At 41.4% G+C, this 27,973-nt stretch overlaps 4 protein-coding genes and 4 non-coding genes across 13 annotated transcripts; 7 read left to right on the forward strand and 1 right to left on the reverse strand.

Annotated features, from left to right (window-relative positions):
- Window positions 1-8,314: 8,314 nt before the first annotated feature.
- Window positions 8,315-10,342, forward strand: snapc5 (small nuclear RNA activating complex, polypeptide 5). The gene is made up of 4 exons (XM_026175824.2): window positions 8,315-8,496; window positions 8,918-9,039; window positions 9,126-9,206; window positions 9,719-10,342. The coding sequence occupies exons 2-4, from the start codon at window positions 8,950-8,952 to the stop codon at window positions 9,905-9,907; spliced, it is 360 nt and encodes a 119-aa protein (XP_026031609.1). The 5' UTR covers window positions 8,315-8,496; window positions 8,918-8,949; the 3' UTR covers window positions 9,908-10,342.
- Window positions 10,343-10,503: 161 nt separating this feature from the next.
- lctlb (lactase-like b) lies at window positions 10,504-15,361 on the forward strand. 5 transcript variants are annotated; one of them, XR_003272945.2, is made up of 16 exons: window positions 10,504-10,692; window positions 11,391-11,577; window positions 11,695-11,855; window positions 11,948-12,035; window positions 12,126-12,235; window positions 12,323-12,451; window positions 12,554-12,649; window positions 12,746-12,800; window positions 12,881-13,042; window positions 13,125-13,402; window positions 13,478-13,604; window positions 13,714-13,913; window positions 14,010-14,073; window positions 14,373-14,446; window positions 14,907-14,951; window positions 15,124-15,361. XR_003272945.2 is itself a non-coding variant. In XM_026175821.2 (15 exons), the coding sequence occupies exons 2-14, from the start codon at window positions 11,451-11,453 to the stop codon at window positions 14,435-14,437; spliced, it is 1,662 nt and encodes a 553-aa protein (XP_026031606.1). In that variant the 5' UTR covers window positions 10,504-10,692; window positions 11,391-11,450; the 3' UTR covers window positions 14,438-14,446; window positions 15,124-15,361. The 5 variants fall into 5 exon arrangements, 4 of the variants coding, with proteins under 4 accessions (XP_026031606.1, XP_026031603.1, XP_026031605.1 ...); XM_026175821.2 differs by lacking the exon at window positions 14,907-14,951; XM_026175818.2 differs by lacking the exon at window positions 14,373-14,446.
- Window positions 15,294-24,115, reverse strand: zwilch (zwilch kinetochore protein). Of its 2 annotated transcripts, none has more exons than XM_026175825.2 (18): window positions 23,917-24,115; window positions 23,784-23,826; window positions 23,606-23,698; window positions 19,282-19,424; window positions 18,979-19,169; window positions 18,776-18,855; window positions 18,540-18,695; window positions 18,280-18,351; window positions 18,101-18,194; window positions 17,956-18,008; window positions 17,764-17,869; window positions 17,604-17,683; window positions 17,324-17,480; window positions 17,196-17,224; window positions 16,982-17,118; window positions 16,764-16,859; window positions 15,874-15,989; window positions 15,294-15,786 (listed from the first exon to the last, which is right to left on the reverse strand). In XM_026175825.2, the coding sequence occupies exons 1-18, from the start codon at window positions 24,012-24,014 to the stop codon at window positions 15,698-15,700; spliced, it is 1,833 nt and encodes a 610-aa protein (XP_026031610.2). In that variant the 5' UTR covers window positions 24,015-24,115; the 3' UTR covers window positions 15,294-15,697. The 2 variants fall into 2 exon arrangements, with proteins under 2 accessions (XP_026031610.2, XP_026031611.2); XM_026175826.2 differs by having other exon boundaries at window positions 17,764-17,866; window positions 23,917-24,114.
- Window positions 24,116-24,445: 330 nt separating this feature from the next.
- On the forward strand, window positions 24,446-27,966 carry rpl4 (ribosomal protein L4). The gene is made up of 10 exons (XM_026175828.2): window positions 24,446-24,580; window positions 25,227-25,398; window positions 25,487-25,593; window positions 25,827-25,965; window positions 26,257-26,381; window positions 26,518-26,647; window positions 26,998-27,154; window positions 27,369-27,452; window positions 27,637-27,757; window positions 27,844-27,966. The coding sequence occupies exons 1-10, from the start codon at window positions 24,578-24,580 to the stop codon at window positions 27,913-27,915; spliced, it is 1,110 nt and encodes a 369-aa protein (XP_026031613.2). The 5' UTR covers window positions 24,446-24,577; the 3' UTR covers window positions 27,916-27,966.
- Window positions 25,669-25,767, forward strand: LOC113027527 (small nucleolar RNA SNORD16). The gene has a single exon (XR_003273087.1). It is a non-coding gene; the product is annotated as a small nucleolar RNA SNORD16 (small nucleolar RNA).
- On the forward strand, window positions 26,072-26,170 carry LOC113027528 (small nucleolar RNA SNORD16). The gene has a single exon (XR_003273088.2). It is a non-coding gene; the product is annotated as a small nucleolar RNA SNORD16 (small nucleolar RNA).
- On the forward strand, window positions 27,222-27,292 carry LOC113027525 (small nucleolar RNA SNORD18). Its single transcript, XR_003273085.1, has one exon. It is a non-coding gene; the product is annotated as a small nucleolar RNA SNORD18 (small nucleolar RNA).
- Window positions 27,496-27,562, forward strand: LOC113027526 (small nucleolar RNA SNORD18). The gene has a single exon (XR_003273086.1). It is a non-coding gene; the product is annotated as a small nucleolar RNA SNORD18 (small nucleolar RNA).
- Window positions 27,967-27,973: the final 7 nt, after the last annotated feature.

Genomic DNA, 27,973 nt, shown 5'->3' on the forward strand with positions numbered 1-27,973 from the left:
CCCCCTAATATGCAGTGACTAATCTGGCAGTAATAAATGTTATTTTCACTTCTCGCTTCTCAGAGGGTTATGGCTTCAAACTAAAATGAAACCAACTTCCAAGGTTTTTTGTGCTGTGCATAGGATCTGTGTTATTGAAGCTGATTTAATCCAGTCAACAGCCCACTAAATGACACACAGACCTGTCAATGTTCTAAATGCAGGCTGTCCGGTGTAAAAAAAAGTTAATATAAAATTATATCTTCTCTAAAATAACAATCCACACCAATACTTACCCACATTATGGGGTGCTGCTCCAGTCATTGAAGCCGGAGAAAAGGGAAAACTCTCAGGCCAAGGTGAACTTTACCATGCCAAAAAACCCGCAGCATGCGAAAGCTGAAAAACCCAAAGGGTGATCATTTGTCATGGGCAGTTCACATGTCTGGAATGTCTCAGTTTGTGCACTCAAAATATCAAACAACACGTGCAGTGCTTGTGGAGATCAGGGACGCTCAAATGTCGAACGATCAAAGTGAACGGAGCTGTCCCCACAACGTTCACATACAGCTGTGGCCTTCTTGGGGTTGCTCTTGGGCTGAGGGTGCTAGACCTCTTTGTGGAAGTACCTGCAAATACATGGTTTTGTCACTATTCACACATTCCTGTAAGTGTTGGGCCTGCTCAGCCTTATACCTCCATTTGTATGGGTTGCTTGCCTTTGGCTTGTCTGCTGATTAGAAGCACTGAGACTTCACAGAAGGAAATTAAAGCATACTCGCCAACCATCATTTAGGTGTTATGGAAAGGGACTCAAGTTCTGTCTTTTAAACTTTTGTACTTAAATTTCTTGTTATTTATTATTGGTTGACATTCACAGACACTTATAGATATTTGCTTATCTATAAGCGTATATTAGACGAGATATAGGTCAAGATGAAGATCATTATCATTCAGCTTTTGTACAGGTGGTGCACTAGCCATGCACCTGTTCTTCATGCCAGGTCATAGACTGTATATAAAGGAGGGATATAGTCACATGCCAGATTAGCAGGGAACACAGGCTTCTTAAATTTATTGTTGGACTCGCCTCACCTGCCTGCCCACCTGCCTATGATCTCAGCTTCTTCTTCAGAACAAACCAGTTGTCCCTTTCAGGGTATTCACTGCGGTGTCAACAAGTAAGCAATCTCATCTGCATTATCAAGAAAACTTGGGAGCGTCTTTTTGGAATCTTTGTTAAAGGACTTACCTGGACTTACCCCGCTCTCCTCTCTCCCCCAGAGTAATTACTCCCAGTGATTGGATCTGAGTTTGTTTTGGGTGTTGGGTTACAGGCAGCTTTTCATTATTGCCTTTTTTGGACTTGGCACACAAAATGAAAAATTATGACTAAATCAGGGTTTTTTCAGTATATTTCTGTAGAAACGTTCATCATTTTAACATGGAAGTGTACGGGGATTTACCATATACTTAGTAAAAGACAGCCACCATGAGGTCACCTATTTTGAGGCCTCAACATTAGCATTTTGGCTGCCGCCCCATTTTAGTTTTTGAAAGCCAGATGTGACCATATGCAGATGAGACATCGCAGCGCTAAGTAATTAATGAGCACTTGAAATCTTGGTTAGTAAAATGCATTGAACTGTATGGGTTACTCACTGACACCTGATAAGTGGTGTAGCAATTTCACTCACCAGTTTCACCCACTCAGTGTCTTTTGGGTTTATTAAAAAGCTCCAAAAGGCACCAACTGTACAAACACAGTTGAGAGCTCCAGTTCAGTGACTCCAATTAGAAGAGGTTAGGCCTGGAAGACTGATCGGCTACAGCTGCCTGTTTTGAGACACCTGTCAATCTAATGTAGCCATGTTCCTAATTGCAGTATTTAGAATATAGAAATATAGAAAAGTTATACAAAAGTTACAAGGGAATAAACAATTTTACCCCTGTACAGGTGTTATGAACGAGGAAATTATCCAATTTTTTTTAACCAGGTTATAAAGTTAGGCATTTTAAAAATAGATGGTGTAAAAGATGACATCACCCACTCATTGATGAAGTGCCATTTTTTTCACGCTTGCTTTTGATGAAAAGGGGAGGGTCTGAGTATAAGCCTACATGCCCATTGGCTAATGGCTTATCAATCACAAGTCTTTAGACCAGAGGTGGGGGAACTCCAGGCCTCAAGGGTCGGTGTCCTGCAGGTTTTAGACGTGTCCTTGATCCAACACAGCTGATTTAAATGGCTAAATGACCTCCTCTATGTGTCTTGAAGTTCTCCAGAGGCCTGGTAATGACCTAATCATTTGATTCAGGTGTGTAGACCCAGAGTGATGCCTAAAAAATCTAGTAAAACAAGACTAAGGTGTAGAGCGTGAGGAGGAAATCAGGATTCCAGAAATCAGAAGTCTTTTACCTGTCACGTGATATTTCCATGAAGAATGTGAAGAATGCCTAAACCTCTAGTTAATATTTGCTTTATATGCAATGATAAAAACAGCTTGGTTTCTCATTAGTACAAAAAGAATGAACCCTGGGGAACACACTCTGACCCCAAAAGAAACCAGCCAAACATTTAACTTGAATATGACACAAGCCCAACACAAGCAAATATTATTAAACTGTTACCTAGCGGGTGCTATGTAATGATTGCACAGTCAGTCTTAGGGCAGTAATCTAAACTTGTGTTGTCATTTGACCTTTGTCCTTGGCGTCAGCGTGTCAGCCATCCCATTGCCCAGTGCAGTAGTAAGTCTTATTTTATAAGCTTTTCATTTTTCTCTCCGGGTTTGTGGCAAGTGAGGTCAAAAGGATTTGTTTATTTTTACCCTACTCCAAAACATCATTCACCACATCTGTAGCCAGGCAATGAGATATTTTAGATTGAAAAGGCTCACCAAAAAGAGAAAAATGAGCCTTTAGACTTACAAATAATGAATCACTACAAAAAGAAAAAGCGACAGCAGAAAAGAAAAAAGAAACACAATGGATTTCCTTCTGGCTGGTCTGACATTACAAGGATGTTTAACTTAAAGTATCAAGGGAGGTTAACTACTCAGACCAATACACAAAGCTCAGGAGACAAGAGAGTGAGCAAGAAAGAAAGGGGTGGGCTGGGAAGGGAAAATGTAATTAATCATACTACAGTCTGTGGGTCTGGTGGAGGTGTTCTTGAGTTCTGGGGTTTTTTGTCGGTCTCAAGAGAAAGGCTAGTGGAACAGGAATGCTGTGTACGGGTGGTCAATTAGTTTAAAATTTTCAGCTGTGACAGAAGCATTCTCCTAAGCCCTGGTCCCAAGCTCCCTCCCACCATCCCCGAACAAAACCACATCATCAGGGCCTAAACCTCATGTCCTGATCTGAGGAATTCCCTGGGCTGCAGCATAAAGAGGCGCAATCCATTTAGTCCCAACCTAAATCAACAGCCTTTTACTGTGGTTATTTTGGACTGCCTTATGTCCAGGATCTGGCAGCACTTTCAACCTCTTTTCAGTTCCACACGTCCAGCAAAACTCTGAGAACCAGACCTCCAGAACTGCTTTTTCACTTCCCTGGTGTCACAGTGTGTTGCACATCTTTTCCAATTTGATTGGCTGCCGTTCCACTTTTCTGGAAAGATGAGATTAACCATAAAAGCACAACAAACACCTCACAATCGGGCTGACATCAATCCTGATTATGGAGCAAATATGCTTTCTGTCAAGAGTAGAAAGACTGTCGAGAATAGAGGACTGACTATCTCCTGGAACTTCAGTGCTTCGGATAATAAAACGCTGACTGCAACAACGATCAAGTTTCCCAGCAGGACAAGGGAATAGAGCTTGGCCTTTACTACACTTGCATGACAAATGGAGACAGCATTAAAGCTGCAGAGGGCACCCAAATATACACTTACACGTACACATGCGAGTGTTGATAGACAAAAAACACACAGTGGCTCATACCGCACTGTTGCGGTTAATCTAGAGATTAACAGTATTATCAATCATTCTCTCTGATTCAGTGACAGGCATGCCCACTGGGAGGTGGTTGACACAGTCTGAAAGGTTTCATAAAGAACTTAGGCAAATCTCCATTTTATTCTACACGCTCACTAACATGCTGCTGCTTATTACAGTGATGATATTACATAAAATATGAAAAAATATTTTCTTCTGAATGCGCAGACTACACCTCTGTAGGCATTTTGTTTTGTTTTTTCAAGCTTAGTAATGTGTATTTGTGAAACATGGATCTCTATCAGTACAGTTATTCACCATCAAAGCATGCATCCATGTCTTTCAGACTCTGCTTATGTGCACAAGATTGTGCAGATTACAGCGAAAGCACTTTAATAGATTTGTCCCACTGTTTGTGCATGCCACTTTGCATGAATATGTGTGTGGGAGTTCAGAACAGGAAATGTTAAGGTTTAGCTAGTTCCTTGGAAACAAAGGCTCCAGCAGATACGCAAGCCCTTTCTTTTTATAGGCACGCTGGGCTCATGTCTGCGTCGCCGTTGGGCTGAAGAGGAAACGTCTCAGAGCTACAACCCCCACCTTTCCCTCCATCTTCTATAGATGGCCCGACCTGCAATGCATTACAGTCAAGCAACTTTATTACATAAAAGCAATTAAGAGTAAAGCTTTGGTAGACTTGTTCCTGGACCAGTACCAAATGACAGACAATGCAATCCACACTCTTGGGTGTATTCACACTGCCATGCTAGTATGCAAGAAAAATGTGTCCCAATACATATTAGGTCAAAAACACCATGGCACAATGTTTAGACAAAGTAGCACAGCAGTGCATATATTGTGAGAGGAGGTGCAGATAAAAAGTAAAAAATAAAATTTTATGATTTGGAACGTGGGGCTGGTGCTGCTTAGCTGTGATTCTACAGTGACTCACCAACCCCATCAGCTTCCCATACCCATACCTGCTCTCTTACAATCAGTAAATAAGTAAGTAAGACCCCCCCCCCCCCCCCCCCACACACACACACACACACACACACACCACCACCACCACCACCAGATCTGTTCCTGCATTGCATGTTAGCTTCTGCCATTAAAAACCTGAGAAAAGGGTGGTGTTTTTTGAACTAACTACATCAAGTTCTATTCATTCCCAGCCCAGATTAATCAATCCGCACTGTTTCCCAGACTATTAATAAGGCCTTGAATCTGACAATAAAAGAAGAAAAAGAACCACCAACAGATTTCAAATAATGGAGTGTCCCTGCTTGCTAAAAGCTAAAAGCCTTATAAACCTTGATCTCCCAGCTCAACATTTCTTGATCTTCACTCCTGATTGCAAAAAACAAAACCCTGAAATGGCCCACATGATAGAGGACCAGTAAGAAGTGCTCATTTCAGGGAACTGGCATATACCTTCTCTATTTCACTCCCCCAGTTGAAAATTGAGTCATAATTTCCTGGTGGCACTGTTCAAAGGTCACCTCCCCTCGTCTTTCTTTCTAAGTTTCCCGCCCCTTTTCCTCCTCTCCCTTTTCGAGGGCCCCTCTTCCAAAATGCCCAGCGCTGCATTCCACAGACAGTGGGAGCACCTTCAAATGCTGCATAGGCATAGCAGACCACCACTGGCAGCAGCATGCATGGAGTCTGAGCCCCAGCCTCAGCTGCCACCAACGCCTCAGCACTAGGACCCAAGCCCTGCCAAGAAGAGCTTTGACTGGGGAGAAATTGCAATGTAGCTGCAATACGGTCTGTGTGATGACAAGGAGAAAACAACTGTCTCTCACAAGGAGCAGAGTGATAACTGTCCAGCATTAGCCACCTCAGAGTTGATGAAACCTGCTCCAAGTAAAATTCTCATGCCACAGCAGGCGTCTTGTGCGTGTGCTGGGAGGCTGGCAGCTGCAATATTGGGGCACACACCTCAGAGCACCTATTCATATGACCCCCAAATCCCCAAGGTCACAACTGTGCTGACATGGAGCTCCAATTTCTGCCTCCCAAAGCTTCCCATGTGCTTGGCTCATAAAACAATAATGTTCTTGTACATGGCCTCATACAAACACAGCACATGTACAGTACTGTCAATTAATCCGTTAGCTGGCCAACACAAGATTAATGAAACAGAACCTTTTAACTTATTTCAGTGCAAAGACCTGAGAGCTTTCATGTCTTTGAAGATTCTGGTTATATAGTGTTTTTCATCCATTTCTTTAAAAAAAAAGAAAAAAAGAAAAAGAGATGAGATATTAGTGTGTTTTATTTTACTTTTGGAAATTTTGAATGCAATGAAGCTGCAGGATGCAATCATTGCATTTTAGTTGCAATGGTAAAATAATTCCACAGATCTTGTTTATGTTTTTAGAAAAGCACAGTACAGATCTGTACTCGTCAGTCACTTTGTTAGACACACCTGTTCAACTGCTTGTTAATATAAATATCTATTCAGCCAATGGCTGCAACTTTAGGCTTGTAGACATGGTCAAAACAACCTGCTTAACTACAAATCAAGCATCAGAATGGGGAAGACTGCTTGTAGCTAATAGGAAGGCAAGACTAACTCATCTAAGTTATGGAAAAGAGCATCTCCATATGAACATGTTGAACCATAATCACAATTTGACGCAAAGAACATAAAAGCACGTGTGGCAAGCAAGTGTGGGGATTATTTGTTGTTGCTGACTACATCTATCGCTTTATGACCAACATCACAGGAAGTTCACTGTATTCAAATGGTCTCCAAACTCACTATCTCAGTCCAATAGAGCACATCATGGATGTGCATACGATAACGCTGCAGCATTTTGGTGCATATTAACATGAAAACAACAAGGTGTAACAATGTACTGAAATGTTTCCAGCACCTTGTTATATCTAAGCCACAAAGATTTAAGCTGGTTCTTCAGGCAAAAGGAAGTCCATTCTGGTACTTGCAAGGTGTACCTAATAAAGTGGCAATTGGGTATATATTGCTAGAGAGAAGCTTCCAGAGCCAAATGACCCTCTCACCGTAGGAGTCGATGGTTCAGGTTTTTCCTTTAATGTGTCACTCTGTGTATATTATATATATTGTGTGTGACTACACAGTGAGTTCACCCATCCTTTCTTACCATGGTGATGTTATCCAGCTATAACCCTGATTCCTGATCTCTATGTTGCTAAGAAGAAAAAACTGTTGAACTAATGGCAAAAACTAGCCAAGTTTTAATATATGAAGGATAATTAGGAAATTCTTAATTTTCCTGTTTTGACGTGTGTGAACAGAGAGGTACTGTATGTCTTCTGCTTTTGGCTGAGCTCCATATTGGTGCCTGTGCTGTGATTATCAACACACACATCTGGATGGACTTAGAAAGAAATCCTATAAAGACCCTAATGGGCTCTTCAAACATTTCTGAAGACTGATTAAGAGCCGTTTCAGATCTTGTTCACATCAGTGAGCTCCATCTGCAATTTATTGTGTTTTCACTGAATTCGTCATCTACTTTTCTTGTTCCCTTTCAGTGTACTGGAGTTTGTTTTGTTTGTTTGTTTGTTTGCAGATAATGTACTGCATCGCTGAATATTTTCTTTGTGGCAGTGCTCCGTCTCTGTCAACCTCAGCATACATGGTGATCCTATGTACTCTGTGGCATAGCAGAGATTTTAAGTGCCCAGCTTCTGGCTTCATGCAAAATTTCTTACAGCATGTTAGCAAACTCTTTGTTATTAAAACGTCACTCACCTTACTTAAGGTGACATTACAGACAAATTTACAGCAAGCAGCAATAGGCCTCACTTCGTCCCGTTAAAGGCTTGTTTGTCTCCCACTAGCATGACCTTTGTGTTTTATAAGGGGAACTAACACCGTGGGCTACATTTGTTACATATTAGGCTTCCTGGCGCTGTAAAGTTGACACCGACCACTTCAACTGGTGTACCAAAGAATTTCATTGATACTGTTTAATTAACTAAGTCAGCTGATAACCAGGTGCTGTAACCACTGCTGCGGTTTGTTAACAGGAGTTTATACAGTCGCTGTTACAAAAACAGCTAGGTTTTCTTACCGTCTTAAACCTTCATTTGCTTCTAAGCAGATTGGTCACTGGGGTTTCTGGAAGCAAAAAGGACAAGGCTGCAGTTGCTGCCACTTTACCGCAAGATGTCACCATGTGCAACACTTCGCTAATGCTGCCTTTCAATGCCTATGTGAAATTGTATTACTGGCTTTTAAGAGGAAGAAATACAAATAGAGTATCAAAAATAACAACATCAAACTGAATCTAGTTAATTAGCAAAAACAAGAAAAGCGTGAAATTACAGATGGGTATTGCTGCATCTAGTAAAGCCGTGACAGTCTTATTTAACAACTGTTTTGTCCGACAGGACGTGAAGGCACATTAAACCCGGACATGACAGCACAGGAACCAAAGTTTGGCTAGTAGCGGTAGCCGTAGCTGTAGCACAACATCTCTGCTGCTTTTCCTATCCTAAATAAGAAGCTTCAGGAGGCACTTTATCCTGTGTTTCAACAATTTTGGCGTTGGTATGGAGTTGTAGGCTGAATTTATAAACGGAGGTAATTGTCTTAAAATTGTTTTTGTTACTCACCTGGGGACATAAACTGTTTATTATGTGGGATACACGCTTTGCCTCCAAAGTGCTCTTTGTAGCGGCTAGCTAGGAATAACAAAATCATGTTACAAAATTTCCAGAAACAGTGTGTTGTTGCGGACATTAAATACCGATCTGTTAATAACTGGCTGCGATTAATGCATTGTTGTAGTCTACTATAAAATTGATATTTTGACCAGCTAATACTACCTGCTGAGTTGTTAAGTGTATTGAATATAGTGGTATTAAATGTTAAAAGATGAGACAGAAAAGGCCAAACGTGTTGGCAATAGAATTAGTACAGTAAACTCAAGGTACCGGAGAGCGAATAATCAAATAAAAAAAGCTTTGTAAAGCATCCTTGTGCTGTCTGGTTTCTCTCTCAGTATTGAGGAATGGTCTGACTGCAGCAGCAAATATGCTTAGCCGTCTGCAGGAGTTAAAGAAGGAAGAGGAGACTCTTCTAAAAATCAAAGTCATGCTACAGGACCAACTGAACAGGTTAAAGGTCAGTGCAAGCTGCAAAATACAAGCATGCTGGAATTTGTGTACATACCTGTAGTTTATGTCCTGTGTGCTTCTTCTGCATTTCAGTTTGAAGAGGGGGCCCTGAAGTCTATTATTAATGCTCAAACAGAAGAAGGAACCTCTCAACGCTTATCGCCCGAACCTGAGGTAGATCTCTGCACCAGGAAAGGACACAACACTGGAGACTATTACAATCGGTCATTTGCATTCATATACAAGACCAAATAACTGTGTTTCTCTAGCAGTAATTTGCTTAAGGGGAGCACAGTCATTTAGTCAGAGTGCATCTAACTTTTTTATCAGTAGTTTATATTTAGAGAGGTACTATATGTGTCTTGGGAAATTTGTCCTTTTTGTTTTAATTCAGTAATTCAGAGGCTGCAGAGTGGGATTCCCTGAAACATAAACTTGTTGCTTCTGCACGTGATTATGATTGATTTCATGGTTAAAGTGAGCAATTGATGATATTGTCTCAAGAGATTGCACCATCAGCCAGACAGACTCACACTGACCCAATCTCTTCTTTGCTTATTTTTCCCCCACCCCCACACTTTTGCACAAAAGTGTTGTATGATGTCTGTGTCTGGTTATGACAACTGGTTGTAAAGTTTTCACCTTTCAACATCAATTCTTTTCTTTTTTGTTGTTGAATGTTTCAGGTTGAGGTTAATCTGGATGATGAAAGTGAGATTAATCGAACCAAACTCCTCTTGAATGCTGCGGCAGATTATGATATGGAAGAAGAAGAAGAGGAGGAGGAGGATGAGGAGGAAGATGAGGAGGGGGATGAGGATGACAACGAACTCGGATTTTTGCCTGAAGAGGATGAGGAGGAAGAAGATTACTGAGATCCATCAGTGTTAGTATTTACACCACTGAAGAAGAACATGAACAGATGCCTGTTATTTGTTCACCTGTTTTGTATTATCACTGAAGACGTTTTATTTATTTGGGTGGAGTAAGTAGCAGTGTAACAATGTCCGGTGCTAGCAATATTTCCTCCTTTGCTGGATTTAAGGCACGTCACCAGGATTTCACACCATGTTAGTCATATGTCAAACTTTGTGGGAAATCTGCTGCTGAAATGCTTTGAGGCAGTGTTATGAGAAACTCATGGCTTTCTAAACATATTGTGTATTTTCGGAGAATGAACGCATCAACCCACTTTGAGAATTAGAAGGTCTGATGTTGAGATGTGTCTGTTGATGAAAATGTATGGCTGGGCCATATAAGGAGATAGTATGTCTGTATTATGTAAGCACAAAATAAATGTTTTGCATACATTTTCACCAGCCTGTTTTTTTACAGTGTACACTTCAAGATAATATCTGTGTTCACTTCGTGTCCTAACCTGACCCGGGCAAATGGGTAGTGCAGTGCAAACACTTTCCACGAGAAAACCATTCAGCATTTTCTAAACAGTTAAAACAATACAGCGAGCCTCACAATAAGGCCAGCTTTCATCCTGAAAGCAGGGACAGCTCTGGAGAAGGGTGGTGCTACAACAGGGAATGTATAATAGAGATTGCACAAATAACAGCTGTCTACAGGGTCTGCTAGTCCAGGAGAGAGCTGCCATTCACCCCAAAGTCACTGCGCAGACCTGCAAATGCCTTGTTCGTAAGGTTAACAGGTAACAAATGGGGAAAAATACTGCAAGGATAATATTTTTTTAAACAAAAGTGGGGGGGGGGGGGCAGCAGAGATGTGAACATAGGCAGAAGTGTGTAGAATTAGTATGCAGGCACATTACATTTTCAGGCTGTATTTATGCTTTGCCATATTTCTGTTTTCAATTTTTCATGCTTACAGTGCAGTATCTTCTGTTTTGCAATGATGCTCCTGAACACCTGGAAATTATTTGCAAAGATAACTGGGTTTACTTTTAAGTTAAATTTGCAAACAAAAGAAATAGCAGCAATTGTAAGGTCCTCTTACATTTGCCTGTTTGTGAGGAAAAGTTCATCCATTGTTGTGTGATTGCGCACTGTAAATATATCAACCTCTCCAACATTAGCTTTGCTTACAGAGGTGAAACCGTAGTTTGAATGGGATCTGTCTGCCTCAGCAAGATGAGCTCACAGACCATTGAGTCTGAAAAGCTCCATTTGGCTTTGCATTATGGACGTGGGACCCCCCACAGTCCAGCACATTGGATGCTTCCAGACGACTTGGTGATAGTTTATTGTTATTATACCAATTTTACACAGGTTTTATTTGAAAGGTTTGCAAGCATGTGTGCATTTTGGCTTGAATATGACATGTTTACTCCAGACCACGCTTCTTTTTGTCATTAAGCGTTGGTGCTGAATGCTTCTCATCTGTATTTAGGTGGTAGTGAGCGACTGAAGCAGAGTGAGACACGAACTGTGCTGCAGGCTCAAAAGTACCATGCTGCCCCGCTGTGCAGTCGGTGTGTGCCATGTGCTTATGTTGGTGCTGTGTGTGTCTGCGGCTGAGGACTTCGACTGGACAAAGAACCACCACGGCTCCTTCTATTATGGCACTTTTCCAGCTGGTACACACAGTTCGTTTTGTTCAGTGGGGTTACATTTTATTCTTTTTGTATTTAGTGCCATTAGTCCTCCTAAACTGTGATCGTGTAACCCAGATCTGCTAACGTTTTGTTTTTCAGGATTTTCGTGGGGTGCCGGAGGTTCAGCCTATCAAACAGAAGGAGCCTGGGACAAAGATGGAAAAGGACTGAGCATCTGGGACGTGTTCAGTCATAAGAAAGGCAAGATCCAACAAAATGACACTGGGGATTTCTCCTGTGAGGGCTACTACAAAGTCAAGGTAGGGCAATCAGGTGTGGTGTGTCTGAGGTGTAAGGAGAGGAAGGTTTGTAGTTAGGACACCAAGTAATCCAGTGTATGCCTTTTGTGCAGGATGATATTTCTCTGATGAAGGAGCTGAGGCTTAACCACTATCGTTTCTCTATCTCATGGCCTCGACTCCTTCCCACTGGCATAAAATGTGGGTAACTGATGTTAAGCCTTTTGATGAAATAAACTGGCAGAATGTGGTTTTATTTAAAAGTAATCCATGCTAAAACACTCTTTCCAGCTGACCATGTAAATGAAAAGGGAATACAGTACTACGATCACCTGATCAACCACCTACTGGAGAACAAAATCACTCCGATTGTTACTTTGTATCACTGGGATCTTCCACAGGTTTGTAAGCAAAATACAGAGAACCCTCAACTTTGTTCTTAATAACTTTTTAAACACTATGTTTCTTTTTTTTGTTTGTTTTTATAGGTCTTGCAAGAGAAATATGGTGGATGGCAAAATATAAGCATGGTCAATTATTTCAATGAATTTGCTAACCTGTGCTTTGAGAGATTTGGCGACCGAGTCAAGTACTGGATCACTTTCAACAATCCATGGGTACATTTACAAGAAATATTTATACAACAAATACATGCACAAGTTTAACTCCCGTCAGCATTAAAAGTATTGTATTTATGCACATTTATGCACATGTACCAGTCTGTAGCTGTTGAAGGTTATGAGACGGGGGAACACGCTCCTGGACTGAGGCTGAGGGGAACGGGAGCATACAGAGCTGCACATCATATCATTAAGGTATAAGACGTCACTTTTATTCAATTACAGTATAAAAACTACACAGTAATTAATAAAGACTTTAAAGTGAAATGTGAAAAAATACTTTTTTCATAGGCACATGCTAAAGTTTGGCACACGTATGACACACAGTGGAGGGGGAAGCAAAAAGGTAAAGAAAATGAAAGTCAGCGTTTACCACTAAAAAGATTACATTTTCTAATTGCTGAGAGCTCCTGTTTAAATCCGTAGGTCTGGTTGGCATCTCTCTGTCGGGGGAATGGGGAGAACCGGTGGATATCAGCAACCAGAAAGACATTGAAGCAGCTGAGAGATATGTCCAGTTCCACCTGGGATGGTTTGCCACACCGATCTTTCATGGCGACTACCCTCAAGTGATGAAAGACTTCATAGGTATGTTAAACTGTAAATGCTCCTAAATTAGTGTTATTTATATAACAGGAATTAAATAATTGCTATTTGTGGCAATGTGCAGGGAGAAAGAGTGTCCAGCAGGGCCTCGGGACGTCTCGACTGCCCACATTTTCCCCTCAAGAGAAGAGCTACATAAAGGGGACCTGTGACTTCCTTGGCATTGGTCATTTCACCACCCGCTACATCACCCAAAAAAACAACCCATCGGGCCGTAGCAGCAGCAACTACTTTAGTGACCGTGACCTGGCTGAGCTGGTTGACCCAAGATGGCCTGACCCTGGTTCAGAGTGGCTCTATGCCGTGCCCTGGGGTTTTAGGCGTCTGCTCAATTTTGTCAAGGTTACTCATTGATATTTGTGCTACATACTCTTTACTTAAAAAAAACAAACTCATATTGATTTCATCCTCATCTAGACTCAGTATGGGAACCCAATGATTTATGTGACTGCAAATGGAGTCTCTGAGAAGATGTTATGCACAGAGCTTTGTGATGAATGGAGGATAGTGTACTACAAAGACTACATCAATGAGATGCTTAAAGGTGAATGAGCTCACATGTATTGAACAAAAAATGCAAAAATGTGCCCACTGTCTTAAATTGAAATTACTTTTTTGTAGTTATCAAGCTCTTTGATCTCTTTGTCACCCAGCTATCAAAGACGGAGTCAATGTGAAGGGCTACACTGCATGGTCGCTGCTGGACAAATTTGAGTGGGATGAAGGTTTCTCTGAGAGATTTGGCTTGTACTATGTGGACTTCAGGAACAAAAACAAGCCTCGCTATCCCAAAGCTTCTGTTCAGTTTTACAAACGCATTATCAGCTTCAATGGATTTCCCAATCAAAGAGAGGTGAGCAGAAAGGACTACAAAGCCCTGCCAGTCTGAGGGGTTTTTCATTACATGGTTTATTCTGATTATATTTGACTGTCTTGTGAACCTCCACAGGTTGAAAACTGGAGGCGAAAGGCAGTTGAGACGTGCTCTTCCAGCAATCAGCTTCTAGCTGCAGGTCAGTTCGTCTGTAACATCATTGACCATGTTCCTCACTATATAGGGTTGAACAACTAGCAGGGGTAAACAAATAAAGATTCTTGCCAAAATATGGAAAAAACAGCAAACAAACAAACAAAAAAATGTCCTAAAATTTTGAACACTATAACAATGAAAATAATAAATCTGTTTCTTTTCTTCAGCCATCTCAGAACATGCACGGACAAATAGTGTTAAGAAGAATAGTTGAAATTTAAAAATTGATTAGTAGAATCTGTTACAGGCGATCTGAGATATCTTCTTTGTTTGCCCCTCCAGCTAGAAGAAAATCCCAGGAACATGCAGAAATGCCAAAGGTTTGGCCTGTGCATGATGAAGTTTAGAACTTGAGGGTACATGCTTCCTATTTCTAACAATCTGATTTCTTTTTTTCTCTTTTGTCGCTTTGCAATTGTGTGTTTACAATTCTGACTAACAAGCTCCTGCGTTTAACACCTGCAATTAAACACAAGCTTTTGCTCCTTTTAAAAGAGCTTTTTTAACAAAAACTCGCAAACAGGCATAAAGCAAAGCGGTGCACTTCAGCCCACAAAGCAGAGATTAAAAATGTAACTGGGTAATGTAATAGCACCAATAAAGTCAGTGATATATCTGAGCTGAAATCAAAATTTCAAACATAAGCCTCACCTGCTTGCTGATGGCTTGTAATATTAAGTCATTTTCAGAATACTGCTTTTAATAGTCATCTGGTAAAAACACTGCTTTCTGAAATATTCCCCTGTAGCTGCATGCAGTTCTCAAAGGGTTAAAGTGCCATTAATCAACTCTGAGTACTTTCTCTTCTTTTATTAGAGGAACAGCGGAGTACTGCTGCCAATATTCTAAGACTTATACATGGTAAGGAATCCCTATGCTCTCTATGAATTAGACCAAAATTGTGATTCCGGGACAAGTATTAACCCTTTGAGTGCTGTGCTTGAGCTTTCGCTTCACTGGCAGTGTTTGGACGATATAACGATGCCCATAAGTTTTTAATGAGTGTGTGTGTGTGTGTGTATGTGCTTTGCAGACCCTTTGACCAGCCACATGGAGATGGTGACCGAGATCGTTGTTCCCACTGTGTGCACACTCTCCATTTTGCTCAGTGCCATCTTCCTCATGTTCCTGCTGCGGAGGCGTAACTAGGAAGGCTTTCGTGTTTATACATCACAAGCATCGGCACACACACATATGCACACATTTAAAATGTAAGTGCATCACTTCTTTATTGGATAACGTGTGAATATAAATACATCATTTGAGCTGAACTGAAAGAACTGGTGATTTTTATCGATTTGATGTGTGTAAAGCGTTTTGCTCTAAAATGACTGGTTTTGCGTAGAAGGAAAAAGGAGTCAGAGTTTCTAATTAAACTGCTACTATAGGATACTGGTATTGCAAAGACGCCAGGTGATCTACTGATCTACTTTCATTTGGATACAGCTAAGTTGTTTGGCAGAATATTTCCTGTCTTTCCTTGAGCAGCAAAATGTGAAAATAAAGATGTGACTGGAAAAAACATATACACACACACACACACACACACACACACACACACAGGACTGAAATTTGCTGTTGAGGGGTTAGTAGCATGTTTTATAAATTCATGCAAAGTTGACAAGGCTGCAGTACGCCATAGTGGAGAAGAAAGCAGGATCCTCACTGTCCCCATTCACGGTTTCATTTGGATAGTCTAAAAACAAAAGAATAGTTAAAGAAGAATATTGTTATCGATACTTTACTGGGGTAGTCACTTATATATTCAGTAAATAAAAATCACCTGTTTCAAAGATGACATGATCAACCAGTGGTCTGTCACTAAGATGTAAGGAGGTCCTGACCTCACGAGGACCATGACCACTGGACACCTCAACCCCCCACAGTATTGGGTGCTCCCTGTAGAGCACAAAGATGAACACAGAAAAACTAAATTCTGTGTAAAAAAAAAAGAAAGAAAAAAAGCCTAACATCCACCAATATATCCTTTGACTTTCAATAAATGTTTTATGTGGTTTCTCGCAAGCCGTTGAGATCTCTGTTTTCAACACTCCACATAATAGACTGCCAGAATTCTGCGGGCGTCACATTCAGGTCGACTTTTATGTGCCGTTCAGTCGAGATTGGACTGTGGTGAGGTTTACAGGCCTGACATTTTTGCTTGTTAAGTGTTTTTCCCCCGCCTTCGTCAGGTCCTTCCTGCATGTAAAGGTTTGCAATAATACATTGACTTTTGAACTAACATCCCAACAGTGTCTCGTTCAATTTGAAGTGTCTTGGAAATCTTCAGTTGAACCGTTGTCTTTTGGCACAAAGGAATAATTGGCTCTCTTGGCATTTGTGACAGCTCCTTTAAATCTGTCATGTTTGCACCTCAGCTTGAGGTGAGAGATTTAGATCGATAATATAACCGAAGCATGTTTAGTGTCATCACTGAGTTGCCAAAAGATTGATTGCACTTTGCAGTCTGCTAGCATTATATACTATTAGATGATTAAAAACCCCAACAACAAAGACGGATTAAAGAACTGAAATCTACAATAAATAATTGTTGCATATTTTCATTATCAATATGATTATGTCCACTATAAAAATGTCATATTCACAAACAATAAGGTCAAATATCCCAGTTTCACAATAAAGCAGGCAGTAAAAAAGGCTTGCATTCCTTACTTTTGGTAGAAATGACTGATCAGGGCAGGTTTGATTTGGAGTTTGAACTCGTGCTCTTCATCATAAGGTGACGTTCTGTAGTGCTGCAAACACAATCTATGTGACAGGAAAGGGGGGAAACAGGAGAGGGAATTGTTTATTTAAATACCAGTTTAAAAGAAGAAATACTTCTGCACAGTCACATATCACTGGGGCAGAAAAAAAGTCAAAAGATTTACTGCGTGAGAAGAAAGAGACGATCGTAGGGCAAACCAAGGAATGTGCTGCAGGTCACAATTATTTCCAGCAGATGGTGCAGTTTCCTGAGTCGGATCACTTGTTCCTGCAGATCAACCTCCGTGCTGAGGTAAAAACACTGTGGAGGAAATTACTCAGAGTCAGTACTATGCTGACAGACACTTGAAAAGAACTGAGAAACAGTGTAAAGCTTACCAAGTGGTTTAAAGTCGTCAGTTCTTCACCTAAGAAACAAACACAAATTGCAAATGGCCTATCATCCAGAGAGCATAACACAAACACAGAGTCAAAGAAAGAGCTCCAAATGAATAATTAAAGGTTACCAATCAGGTAGTTAATATAGTCTTTTCTCATCTTATCCAGACCCATCTCCAGCAGCATGTTGACAGGCGTGAAGCCTGTAAGAGACACATGTTCGATCTGCTGGTGGTACGACTGCAGAATGAGCTTGCTGAGGGAACTGCTGCTGTCTCTGTGAATCTGGATGATGTGAAACAAAAAACAAAAAACAAAATTAATCAATGAATTAATAAAATAACAACTGCAACATCCAAACTCATCTAACTCCAAGTTTTCAAAAGCGGAAATGTTTTATGTTGTTACCCAGGGTTTGATGTCACCATATCTTAGAGCGTCAATGACCAACTTCAGGCAGTCTCCAATGTCCTGATATGAAGTCACACCTGCAATACAAAGTTTTTTTCTGTCTGTTTGTAAAATGCTAAAATCCATCCCAGTTTCCTGAATGGAAGGCCTAACTCACTTTTTCTCATCCGAACCCAAAGCTGCTCCACAAAATCCAAATCTCCTCTTTCCAGGAACGAGTTGAAAATGGGAGTTTCTGTCTCAGACTTCAGCTTCGAGGTCTTCTGAAAAAGATGGAAAGGAAAAAAACCCAAGACTCTAGCAGATATATTGTAAAATTAATGTTTTAGTGATAATGGCTCCATCCTACCTCGGGCGTTCTTGCAGCCTGATCCTGCAGTGTTTTTGCAGTGTTCTGTAGCTCTGAAAGAAGAATTAAAAATGAAAAAATAATCATAAGTACCAGGTAGCATTACATCAGATTTACAATGTATTGATTCAGCAGTGCTTCGTGCCTTCTAGGTAAGCCTTGGTCAGATTTACAGGCGATGTGCTTTCCAGCGGTTCCATCCATTCAGTCTCACCAGTTCTCAAACCATCAGCGAGAGTCTGAAATAACAGGATTCAGATATATTTAGTTATTTATGTGGATGCTGGTAGTTGCTGTCATTTTAGATTACAGTGGAAGACAAACCAGTAGAAACTCCAGCTCCCTATACATCTCAAACATGGGACTTCTCATGTCTCCACTGGCAATTTTGATATTCTGCATAAAAAAAGATAAACACATTAAAAAATCAGTCTGTGTCTGTTCAGCTTCATCTGCTGGTACTACTTCCAGATACATGTTTCCCTTTTCTATTCATAATAGCATATTAATTAAATAGAAATATAAAAAGTAAGCTTTTTAAGGGAAAGAAGGGATTATTATAAGAGGTCATTATTGCTGCTCACTAATGTTGCTGTAGAGGACAGGGGTGGGGTCTCAAGAATACTCTCCACATGGCTCCATTTGAAATCCACAGTCACGCTGCTCTGAGACTCAATGGTGGTGTTTTCAACAACAGTGGAACCAAACAGGCTGAACCTGGCACTGCCTTTAATCCCCACCTAGAAGTATTTATCAGTGTAAGAACACGGGCATTCGTTCACACAGACAGACTTGCAAAAGAGGATGAAAACTGAAATACCGAGGATGGATGATGCCGTTTCTTATGCTCTTGCTTCAGTTCTTCTAAGGTTGTGAGGGATTGTTTGTCTGCAGTTGAACCTAAAAACATTAACATCAGGAAAATAAAAACAAGTGACACAAATACATACAAATCATCAGTAAATGCACTGATAATGTTTAAAAATGGGTTATTCAAAGAGGAGTGATGTTTCTAAGCAATACCTTTGGAGGTGATGGAATACAGTTTGACACCAGTAACTTTAGTGCCCACACAGACTGTTTCAGCCCCAAACCAGGTCGTTCCAGCAGGATCAGACATGTCGCATCGCACCCACAGAGGGTATAAAGGAAGGTTCGTGTCCTCAGCTGACATGCTGGCATTTTGAGATAATGTATACCAAGAGAGAAACTGTCTGTACAAAGAAGAAGAAAAAAACTTTGTCAGATGTGGTGGATTAAATATGCACATCTTACCAGCGCGTATTTCTTTTGCAATTAAATTTTAAACGTCTTAGCACTAATCACCTTGCTTTCATGACTGAAAGTGGCTGCGGTCCCATTTCAGTTTGAAGTACGTGGGCACTGTCGTTAGCATCATCAGCATCGCCGTCAGAAAGGTTTGAAGCCTCGGTCATTTGTTCGTCACCTGGATCGCTTATTTTTGAAACCTTAGTGAAATCAGAGCACAATTCAATGGTGAGCGACGAGGAGGAGACTGGTTAGTCATCTAAGCATACATTCAGTGTTTTAATATTCCTACAATTGGGAATTTTGGAAACACTACTGGCCCAGTTTCAGCTTGAAAACTCTGGAACTCGGGTTTTATTCTGGACGGGAAGACTTTTTGAGATCATGGAGTGAATGTGTGTCTGCATCCTTTTTTCCAAAAGTCTCTGCCCATCTAGACTAAAACGCAGTCCTGAACCCTGTAACAGTGAAGCTCTACATGCCCAGTTATCTTTCCATTATCTAAGGGCAGCATTGACAGCATCTGACCAATTAGAAACATTGATAAGTCTACTGTCAACGGAGTGAGTAAATTTTACAAAGGAAAACAAAACCAGGAAAGCCGGTAAAAAAGAAGAAGAAAGGAACTATGTACGTTAAGAGACTTCTCAGTATCAGTGCTCTATCATTAAGACAAGGGAGAATCTGGTGGACACATCCATTCATTTTCTACTGCTTATCCGGGATTTGGTCACCGGGGCAGAAGTCTCACCAGGGAAGCCAAGAGTTCCCTTACACTGGCCACCTCTTCCAAGTCATCCAGGGGTGACACCGAGTTGTTCCCAAGCCATCTGAGAGATATAATCTCTAGGTCTGTCCTGGGGGATCTTCTCAATAGGACATAAGATAAGATAACCTTTATTAGTCCCACACGTGGGAAATTTGTTTTGTCACAGCAGGAAGTGGACAGTGCAAGAGTTATGAGGCAAAAATTAGAATACAATAAGAATAAATACAGTACACAACTGTACAGAATAGAATAAAATAAAATACTATATACAGTAGAATAAAATAAAATAAATATACAATAAGATAAAAATAGAATACAAATACAAATACTATATACAACTGAGTAAAAATACAACGATGACAGAAAGGATTATTGCACTTAGTATTATTGCATATGTATGGATGTGTGTGCTTGATCAGTTAAAGTCTTTATTATGGAGTCTGACAGCAGTGGGGAGGAAAGACCTGCGAAATCTCTCCGTCCCACACCGTGGGTGCCGCAGTCTCCCACTGAAGGAGCTGCTCAGTGCTGTCACAGTCTGCTGCATGGGGTGGGAGATGTTGTCCATCAGGGATGACAGCTTAGCCGCCGTTCTCCTGTCACTCACCACCTCCACTGGGTCCAGAGGGCATCCTAGAACAGAGCTGGCCCTTCGGATCACCCTGTTCAGTCTCTTCCTGTCCCCAGCAGAGATGCTGCCGCCCCAGCAGACCACGCCATAAAAGATAGCAGAAGCCACAACAGAGTCATAGAATTTCTTCAGGAGTGGGCCCTCCACTCCAAACGACCTGAGTCTCCGCAGCAGGTACAGCCTGCTCTGCCCTTTCCTGTAGAGGGCGTCTGAGTTATGAGTCCAGTCCAGTCTATTGTTCAGATGAACACCAAGGTACCTGTAGCTGTCCACAGCCTCAATGTCCATACCTTGGATGTTCAGTGGTTGCAGTGGAGAATGCTTGTGCCTGCGGAAGTCTACCACCAGTTCCTTGGTTTTACTGGCGTTGATCTGGAGGTAGTTCAGCTGGCACCAGTCCACAAAGTCTTGGGTCAGACCTCTGTACTCCTTGTCGTCCCCATCAGTGATGAGGCCGACTATTGCAGAGTCATCAGAGAACTTCTGCAGGAAGCACTGGGTGGAATTGTGGGAGAAGTCTGCAGTGTAGATGGTGAAGAGGAACGGAGCCAGAACCGTTCCCTGTGGGGCCCCCGTACTGCAGACGACCCTGTCCGACACACAGCCCTGAGTCCTCACATACTGTGGTCGGTCGGTGAGGTAGTCCAGGATCCAGGTAGTGAGGTGATGGTCCACTCCAGAGTTCACCAGCTTGTCCTTTAGAACCGAGGGAAGAATCGTGTTGAAGGCACTGGAGAAATCAAAGAACATGATTCTCACAGTGCTTCCAGCGGTCTCCAGGTGAGCGAGGGAACGATGTAGGAGGTGAATGACGGCATCATCCGCTCCAATGCCAGGCTGGTAGGCAAACTGAAGTGGGTCCAGTGATGAGCTTATTAGGCGCCGAAGCTGAGCCAGGACCAACCGCTCCAGGGTCTTCATCAGGTGGGATGTCAGAGCCACCGGCCTGTAGCTGTTGAGGTCCTTGGGGCTTGAAGTCTTTGGCACTGGTACAACACAGGAGGTTTTCCAGAGCTGTGGGACTCTTCCCAACCTCAGGCTCAGGTTGAAGAGGTGCTCCATCACCCCACACAGTTGGTCCGCGCAGGACCTGACGACCCTCGAGCTGATGCCATCTGGACCCGCTGCCTTCTTGCCATTAATCCTCCTCAGTTCCCTCCTAACCTGGGTGGTTGAGAGAGACAGGCTGGAGCCTTGTGTTGAGTGTGTATTGGATGCTGTTGTTGGGGGTGGGGGGGAGTGAGCAGGGTGAATAGAGGAGGTGTGAATGCCTAAAATACTTCAGCTAGGAGCCATCGAGAAGGTATCGTAGTCAGATGCCTGAACCACCTCAACTGGCTCATTTCGATATGGAGGAACAGCCGCTCTACTTTGAGCCCCTCTCAATTGACTGAGCTCTTCACTCCATTTTTAAGGAAGAGGCCAGCCACCCTTCAAAGGAAATTCATTTCTGCCATTTGTATAAGAAACCTCATTCTTTTGTTCTCTAAATGTGGTGGATTGCAAATGTTATTTCATGAAATGAATTTTTAGCTGCAGCCCATGTGGTGTTTAACAGTCTGAGAGTAGGTATACATAAAAAATAGAATTCAAATGTAACAAATACAAAGAGGTGGCCAGTTTTGGAATTGTATATTAATCCTTACTGAACAATAATTTTCTTTTTAAACTGGTTGCAGCAAACAAGGGAACAAAATAAATAAAATCAAGAAGTATGGTTTTACCTATGAATACATATTTCTGTCTGATGCTCATCAGGAAAAGACAAATACTTTAGACACTATTAAAAAAATGTAAATAACTTCTACTATCCACACACAAAGGTCCAAGGGAACTTGCAGGAATCCTGACACCTTTTCCCAGAGAACTGATTAGGACGGGGCAGCTGTGGCTCAGGAGGTACAAAAGGTTGTCAACTATTTAGAAGGTCGGTAGTTCCCGGTTTCTCCAACTATTGAACCTCGAGCTGCCCCATTCATCTCTGTAACTCTGTAACATGTAACTTCTGTTGGTGCTGTACTACTGGAAACTGAATTTCCTGAAAGAACCCACATGAGGGATTAATAAAGTTTCATCTAATCAAATCTAATCTAATCTAAGAATGTTAGTCAAGGCACTTTTATGAATGTGTGCGTGATTGGGTGAATGAAACTTGTAGTACAAAGTGCGATGAACACTCAGTTAGAGCAGAAAAGTGGATATAAGGATCGGTCCATTTACCACTGGTCACTATGTGGTGATCTTTAATCTCAAACATAATCTGCTCCAGGGAAAGTTACAGGATGTAGATAGATGTTTTGGCAGAACAATCCTGTAAAGTCTGGCGAGACAAAACCAGTCTACGCTTTGTTCTTTAGAAAGGAGAGAAATGGGTTAATGTAAGAAAATGGAAAGTAATAAGTTTAGACTGCAAGTGAAGACAGTATTGTTCAACAGGCGGCAAGGTGTGGAGCGAGGGGCATCTTGAGATATGTGAGGTGAAGGTGTGGGGTGCTTACGTTTCCCCTGGAGAGTAATAAAGAAATTCCTATAAAAGAGTCCAATTAGTCTCATGCTTGTTTTCTGATAGAAATCACCATGAGGTCTGCAGAATAAGTTGCCATGGTAATGCACCTTGTAAAGACGTGAACCATCTTTCTCATGCCCTGAAGTTAAATGAATAAGCACAAATCATTCTTTGCAGTACAGGCCTTTGGAGATTTCAAATTAAAAGCAGGTCCACAGCTTTTACAAAAGGCCTAAAAGGCCTTGAGATGTATTAGTAGTTTGGATGCTAGAGATAAACAAAGTAAAATGTTTTACAACAAAAGTCAGAGCCAGTCAACAGTTATTCCTGTATGTTGTGTCGCTATAAACACAACTAGGTAAAAATATTCCTAAAAGAGTAAAGTAAAAAAGTAGAATCTTACAAAGTAAAATTTTATTATTGGGTCTACATATTTACGATATGGTAAATGAGTCCAAGGACTGACATTACTCACAGCTTTTTCACAGACGAAGACGGTCTGGTTCCCACAATACATATTCACCGCAGGGATTCCGTCTCCGTTCATCTTCACTATTTGGACCTCCTCCTGAAGCCCAAAAGATATCAACATTACTGTAACAGCGACGGATGCATTGACTCACGACAGCTTACTTAAGAATGCACGAATTTACCTCATATATATACGTATCACTGCTTTCCGCATCCTGAAGAGAGCTGCAATCAACACGACAGAAATGAACTTTGTTTCACCTATCATTCTGAGGGTTAACTTTTTGTTAGAATCGCTATGCATCCAAAACTCACCGAAGAATCGTGAAAAACTCTTTAGCCCTAGATATAATCTTCGAGCACATCGCCAAATTATGGTCTGTGTATCCTGTTACAGAAGGAAGGATGTACATAAAACATACGAAAGTGGCTAAACGAGTTTAAAATGAACAAATCCGTTGTTGATATTTTGACAGTCGCGCGCTCGAAAAGCAGAGGGTGACGACATGGGGTCATAGGTGAACACACACTTCCCTCATAAAATAAATAAAATAATGAGATATAAAATAGATTGAAAATGTATCAGAAATACGAATATACAAGAAATTTTTTAATAAAAAAAAAAAATATTTGATTAAAAATAACGAGGAAAGAAATGGTTCAATCTTTCCTGCGCCAACATGGAGTAAAGAAATAGTCCCATGTTTAAGAACGGTTTTAAAATTGCTTGGCTAAACATGCTAAGCACTGACAAATTAAACATGCTATATAATTTATGCTGTGTATTCTTTTTCATTTTCCTGTGCTCGTTTTATGAAGTTATACAAAGGACTTGTCACGATTATGTTAATACCGGAAGTGGTGATTTAAAGCGGAGGCATAAACCATGTAGGGTGAATCGTCAACTTCCTTTTTTACTGTGGCCGCCATACCGTGAGGAGCGTGGTTCCCGGCGAGCCGAAAATAACTACCGAATATGGTGAGAATTTCCATGTTTTTCAAGGCTAACGTGATATAATACACGAGTCTTCATATTGTGGTTCGTGTTGAACAAGCAAGCGTGTGTTTTGTGAATTTGGAAATCATAGGTTCCGATGTAATATAGCAGCATATTGAAACGCTCCCAGCTAGCAAAGCTAACACGAGGAGCCATTTTGAGTGAGCGGCTACAAGTTACACGTGTGGCTTTCCTTTCAGGGGTAGATCACTGAAGGCTGATCTTGTGTATTTTGATGGCATCTAAAGTTAGATGGTTGTTTCTGCCAATTGAATTTATCTATGCGCTATATTCGGCCGTTATCATTTACAATTAATGTTACGTTTGAACAACCTGGCCAAGTCGTCTTAGCAGAAACGAGCTAAACTGAGGCTAACCGAGGCAGATTTCATGTTGGCTAAATGAAACCTTACTTTGATTGTGTCGGTTAAAGCAGGGATATTTTATTGAAACTGCAATTACGTCAAGATTAATCTGCCTTTTAAATCTGAATTATAAGTTAGTAGTTTTTCTCCTGTCACGTGCCTGGATGTCTTAAAGACACATACTACACAGGTTTAGACTCTTGAATTGCCTACATAACTTTCTCTTACAGAATACATCTGACGATTGTTTATTTCTTTCTCAGGCTTGTGCCCGACCCCTCATCTCGGTGTATTCCGAGAAAGGAGAATCCTCAGGCAAAAATGTTGTCATGCCTGCAGTGTTCAAGGCCCCTATTCGCCCTGATGTGGTGAATTTTGTGCACACCAACATGCGCAAGAACAACCGCCAGCCTTATGCAGTCAGTGAACTGGCAGGTGAGTGCATAAATGTACTTGGCACATAGTAAACGTTTTATTAAGGTGTTATGTACACAATATAGATTATGTGTTATGTGTGTTTTAGGCCACCAGACCAGTGCTGAGTCCTGGGGTACAGGAAGAGCTGTGGCCCGTATCCCTCGTGTGAGAGGTGGTGGTACTCACCGTTCTGGCCAGGGTGCTTTTGGAAACGTATCCTCTTGATGATTACAAGAGTTTTTCCCACTTTGTAATATGTATACTGAGGCAAACTTAATTCTGTGGGCTTGCTGTGATGGTGTAATTTGCGTCTGACTCTGTGACCAGTGACAGAATGCCTGCTGTCATATGCTGGCACAGATGGCTGATGAACATTGAGTCTGAGCAGGTATAAAATAGTTATTTACTTAAGTTTTTTAAGTCAGTGGTCCTTGACTTTGGTCTAGATGTGTCGTGGTGGTCGTATGTTTGCCCCCACTAAAACCTGGCGCCGCTGGCACCGCAGGATCAACATACCCCAGAAGCGCTATGCTATCTGCTCTGCCCTGGCCGCCTCTGCCATTCCTGCACTTGTGATGTCCAAAGGTAAGAGTCAAAAGATGTTCGAATGGGACATGAATTGGTAGAAACCAGCATGGAAATATATTTTGACCAAAAATGAACCCTTTTTGATTCAGCCTAACATTTGACTTGCTGTGATGGTGTAATTTGCGTCTGAGTTTGTGAACAGTGACGGTTGCCTGCCGTCTCTAAGCTGTCACAGAGTATTGATGTCCTTTAAATCTGAGCAAGTGTAGTTAATGCTGTAACTTTGATAGTCCTAGCAGTTTTCTCTGTCATTGTCTTTAACTGATTCTTAACAATCTTTCCTTTTAGGACACCGCATAGAGGAAATCCCTGAAGTCCCACTGGTGGTTGAAGACAAAGTTGAGGGCTACAAGAAGACCAAGGAGGCAGTGCTTCTGCTGAAGAAGCTCAAAGCCTGGAATGACATTAAGAAGGTACAGTAACCTCAAAACACTGAGGAACACTGAGTTTCATCTGTAGTTTTCCCGAAGTCAAATCATTCTTCTTTTTCTTGAGTTGGCACTGGGAGCATTTAATTATTAATAATGGAGTTTTATTTGCTCTTCTCAGGTCTATGCCTCTCAGCGTATGCGTGCCGGTAAGGGTAAGATGAGGAATCGCAGACGTATCCAGCGCAGAGGGCCGTGCATTATCTACAACCAAGATGCTGGCTTAACCAAAGCCTTCAGAAATATCCCCGGTAAATGTCCCGGTTAAAATTTAGAATTTATTACGGTGTTAGAAAATGGATATTATGATTCTTACATTTAATTATGGTATAGTTAAAATGGATGTTTCTGTTGGATGAAATGGAATAAATGATCAAGATACTAAAACTAGCTTACTTTGCTTTCAATTAAACTCTAATTGTTTTCTTCATTTATGCATGCGTAACTTCAAGTTTGACTGAATACTGATGAGTTGTAATTGTAGTGTTTATAGTATAGTTGAGTCTTAAATAAGTCATTTGCCCTTTAAAAACTCACTATAGCTTCAAGATAATTGGTTCATCAACATGCAGATGTTTGATTATTGTGCTGCATTTTGCAGGCATCACTCTGCTGAACGTGAACAAACTGAACCTTTTGAGGCTCGCTCCCGGTGGTCACGTTGGACGGTTCTGCATCTGGACCGAGAGTGCTTTCCGCAAGCTGGATGACCTGTACGGCACATGGCGCAAGGCTGCCTCCCTGAAGGTTGACTACAAGTGAGTATTTGAGTATTTTGAGAGCATGCACTCTAAAAGTACAAGTGCAGTGTATCATGCTGGTGTACAACAGTGATGAGCTTCCACTTCATGGTCCGTGTTTTTGAACTATGTGATATTTAACGAAGTTCTGAGTTATAGCAACAAAACTTATCATACGGCTTTTTTGCCTTCATGTACGAGGGACTTTAATTCTTGACTCTTCTTCCTTCAGCCTGCCAATGCACAAGATGACCAATACAGATCTGACCAGGATTCTGAAGAGTGAGGAGATCCAGAAAGCACTTCGTGCACCCAAGTAAGCATTTTTCAGTGTAGTTTTTCCCCGAGGTCTTATTTGCCAGCTATGATGATTTTCCACTTCAGGTCCGTGTTTCTGAACCCTGATTATATGGAAGTCCTGAGTGATGCAGAAAGTTTCACTGAAGTTGTAGTTAAGCAGAAGCTCACATATTCAAGGGTGGATTGTATTGTCATTACAGCAAGAAGCTCAACCGCAGAATTCTGAAGAAGAATCCTCTGAAGAATTTGAACATAATGCTCAAACTGAATCCTTACGCCAAGACAGCAAGACGTCATGCCATCCTCAAGCATGACCCTGCGGTAAGAGCCTGATCAGTTAAAGATGGAAGTAAAAACTGTATGTCTATTTGTTGATAACTTAGAGCCCCTCTTTGTTTTCACCATAGATCAAGGCCAAGATGCTGAAACCCAAGAAGAGGCCTGGAAAGAAGGGTGCACCTGCCAAGCCCAAGGCATAAACCAATACATACAGACTGGAGTTCAGTGATGAATAAATCAGTTGTTTCAAATGCACGA

The sequence above is a fragment of the Astatotilapia calliptera genome, chromosome 7 (genome assembly GCF_964374335.1).
Source record: "Astatotilapia calliptera chromosome 7, fAstCal68.1, whole genome shotgun sequence".
Taxonomy (NCBI): domain Eukaryota; kingdom Metazoa; phylum Chordata; class Actinopteri; order Cichliformes; family Cichlidae; genus Astatotilapia; species Astatotilapia calliptera.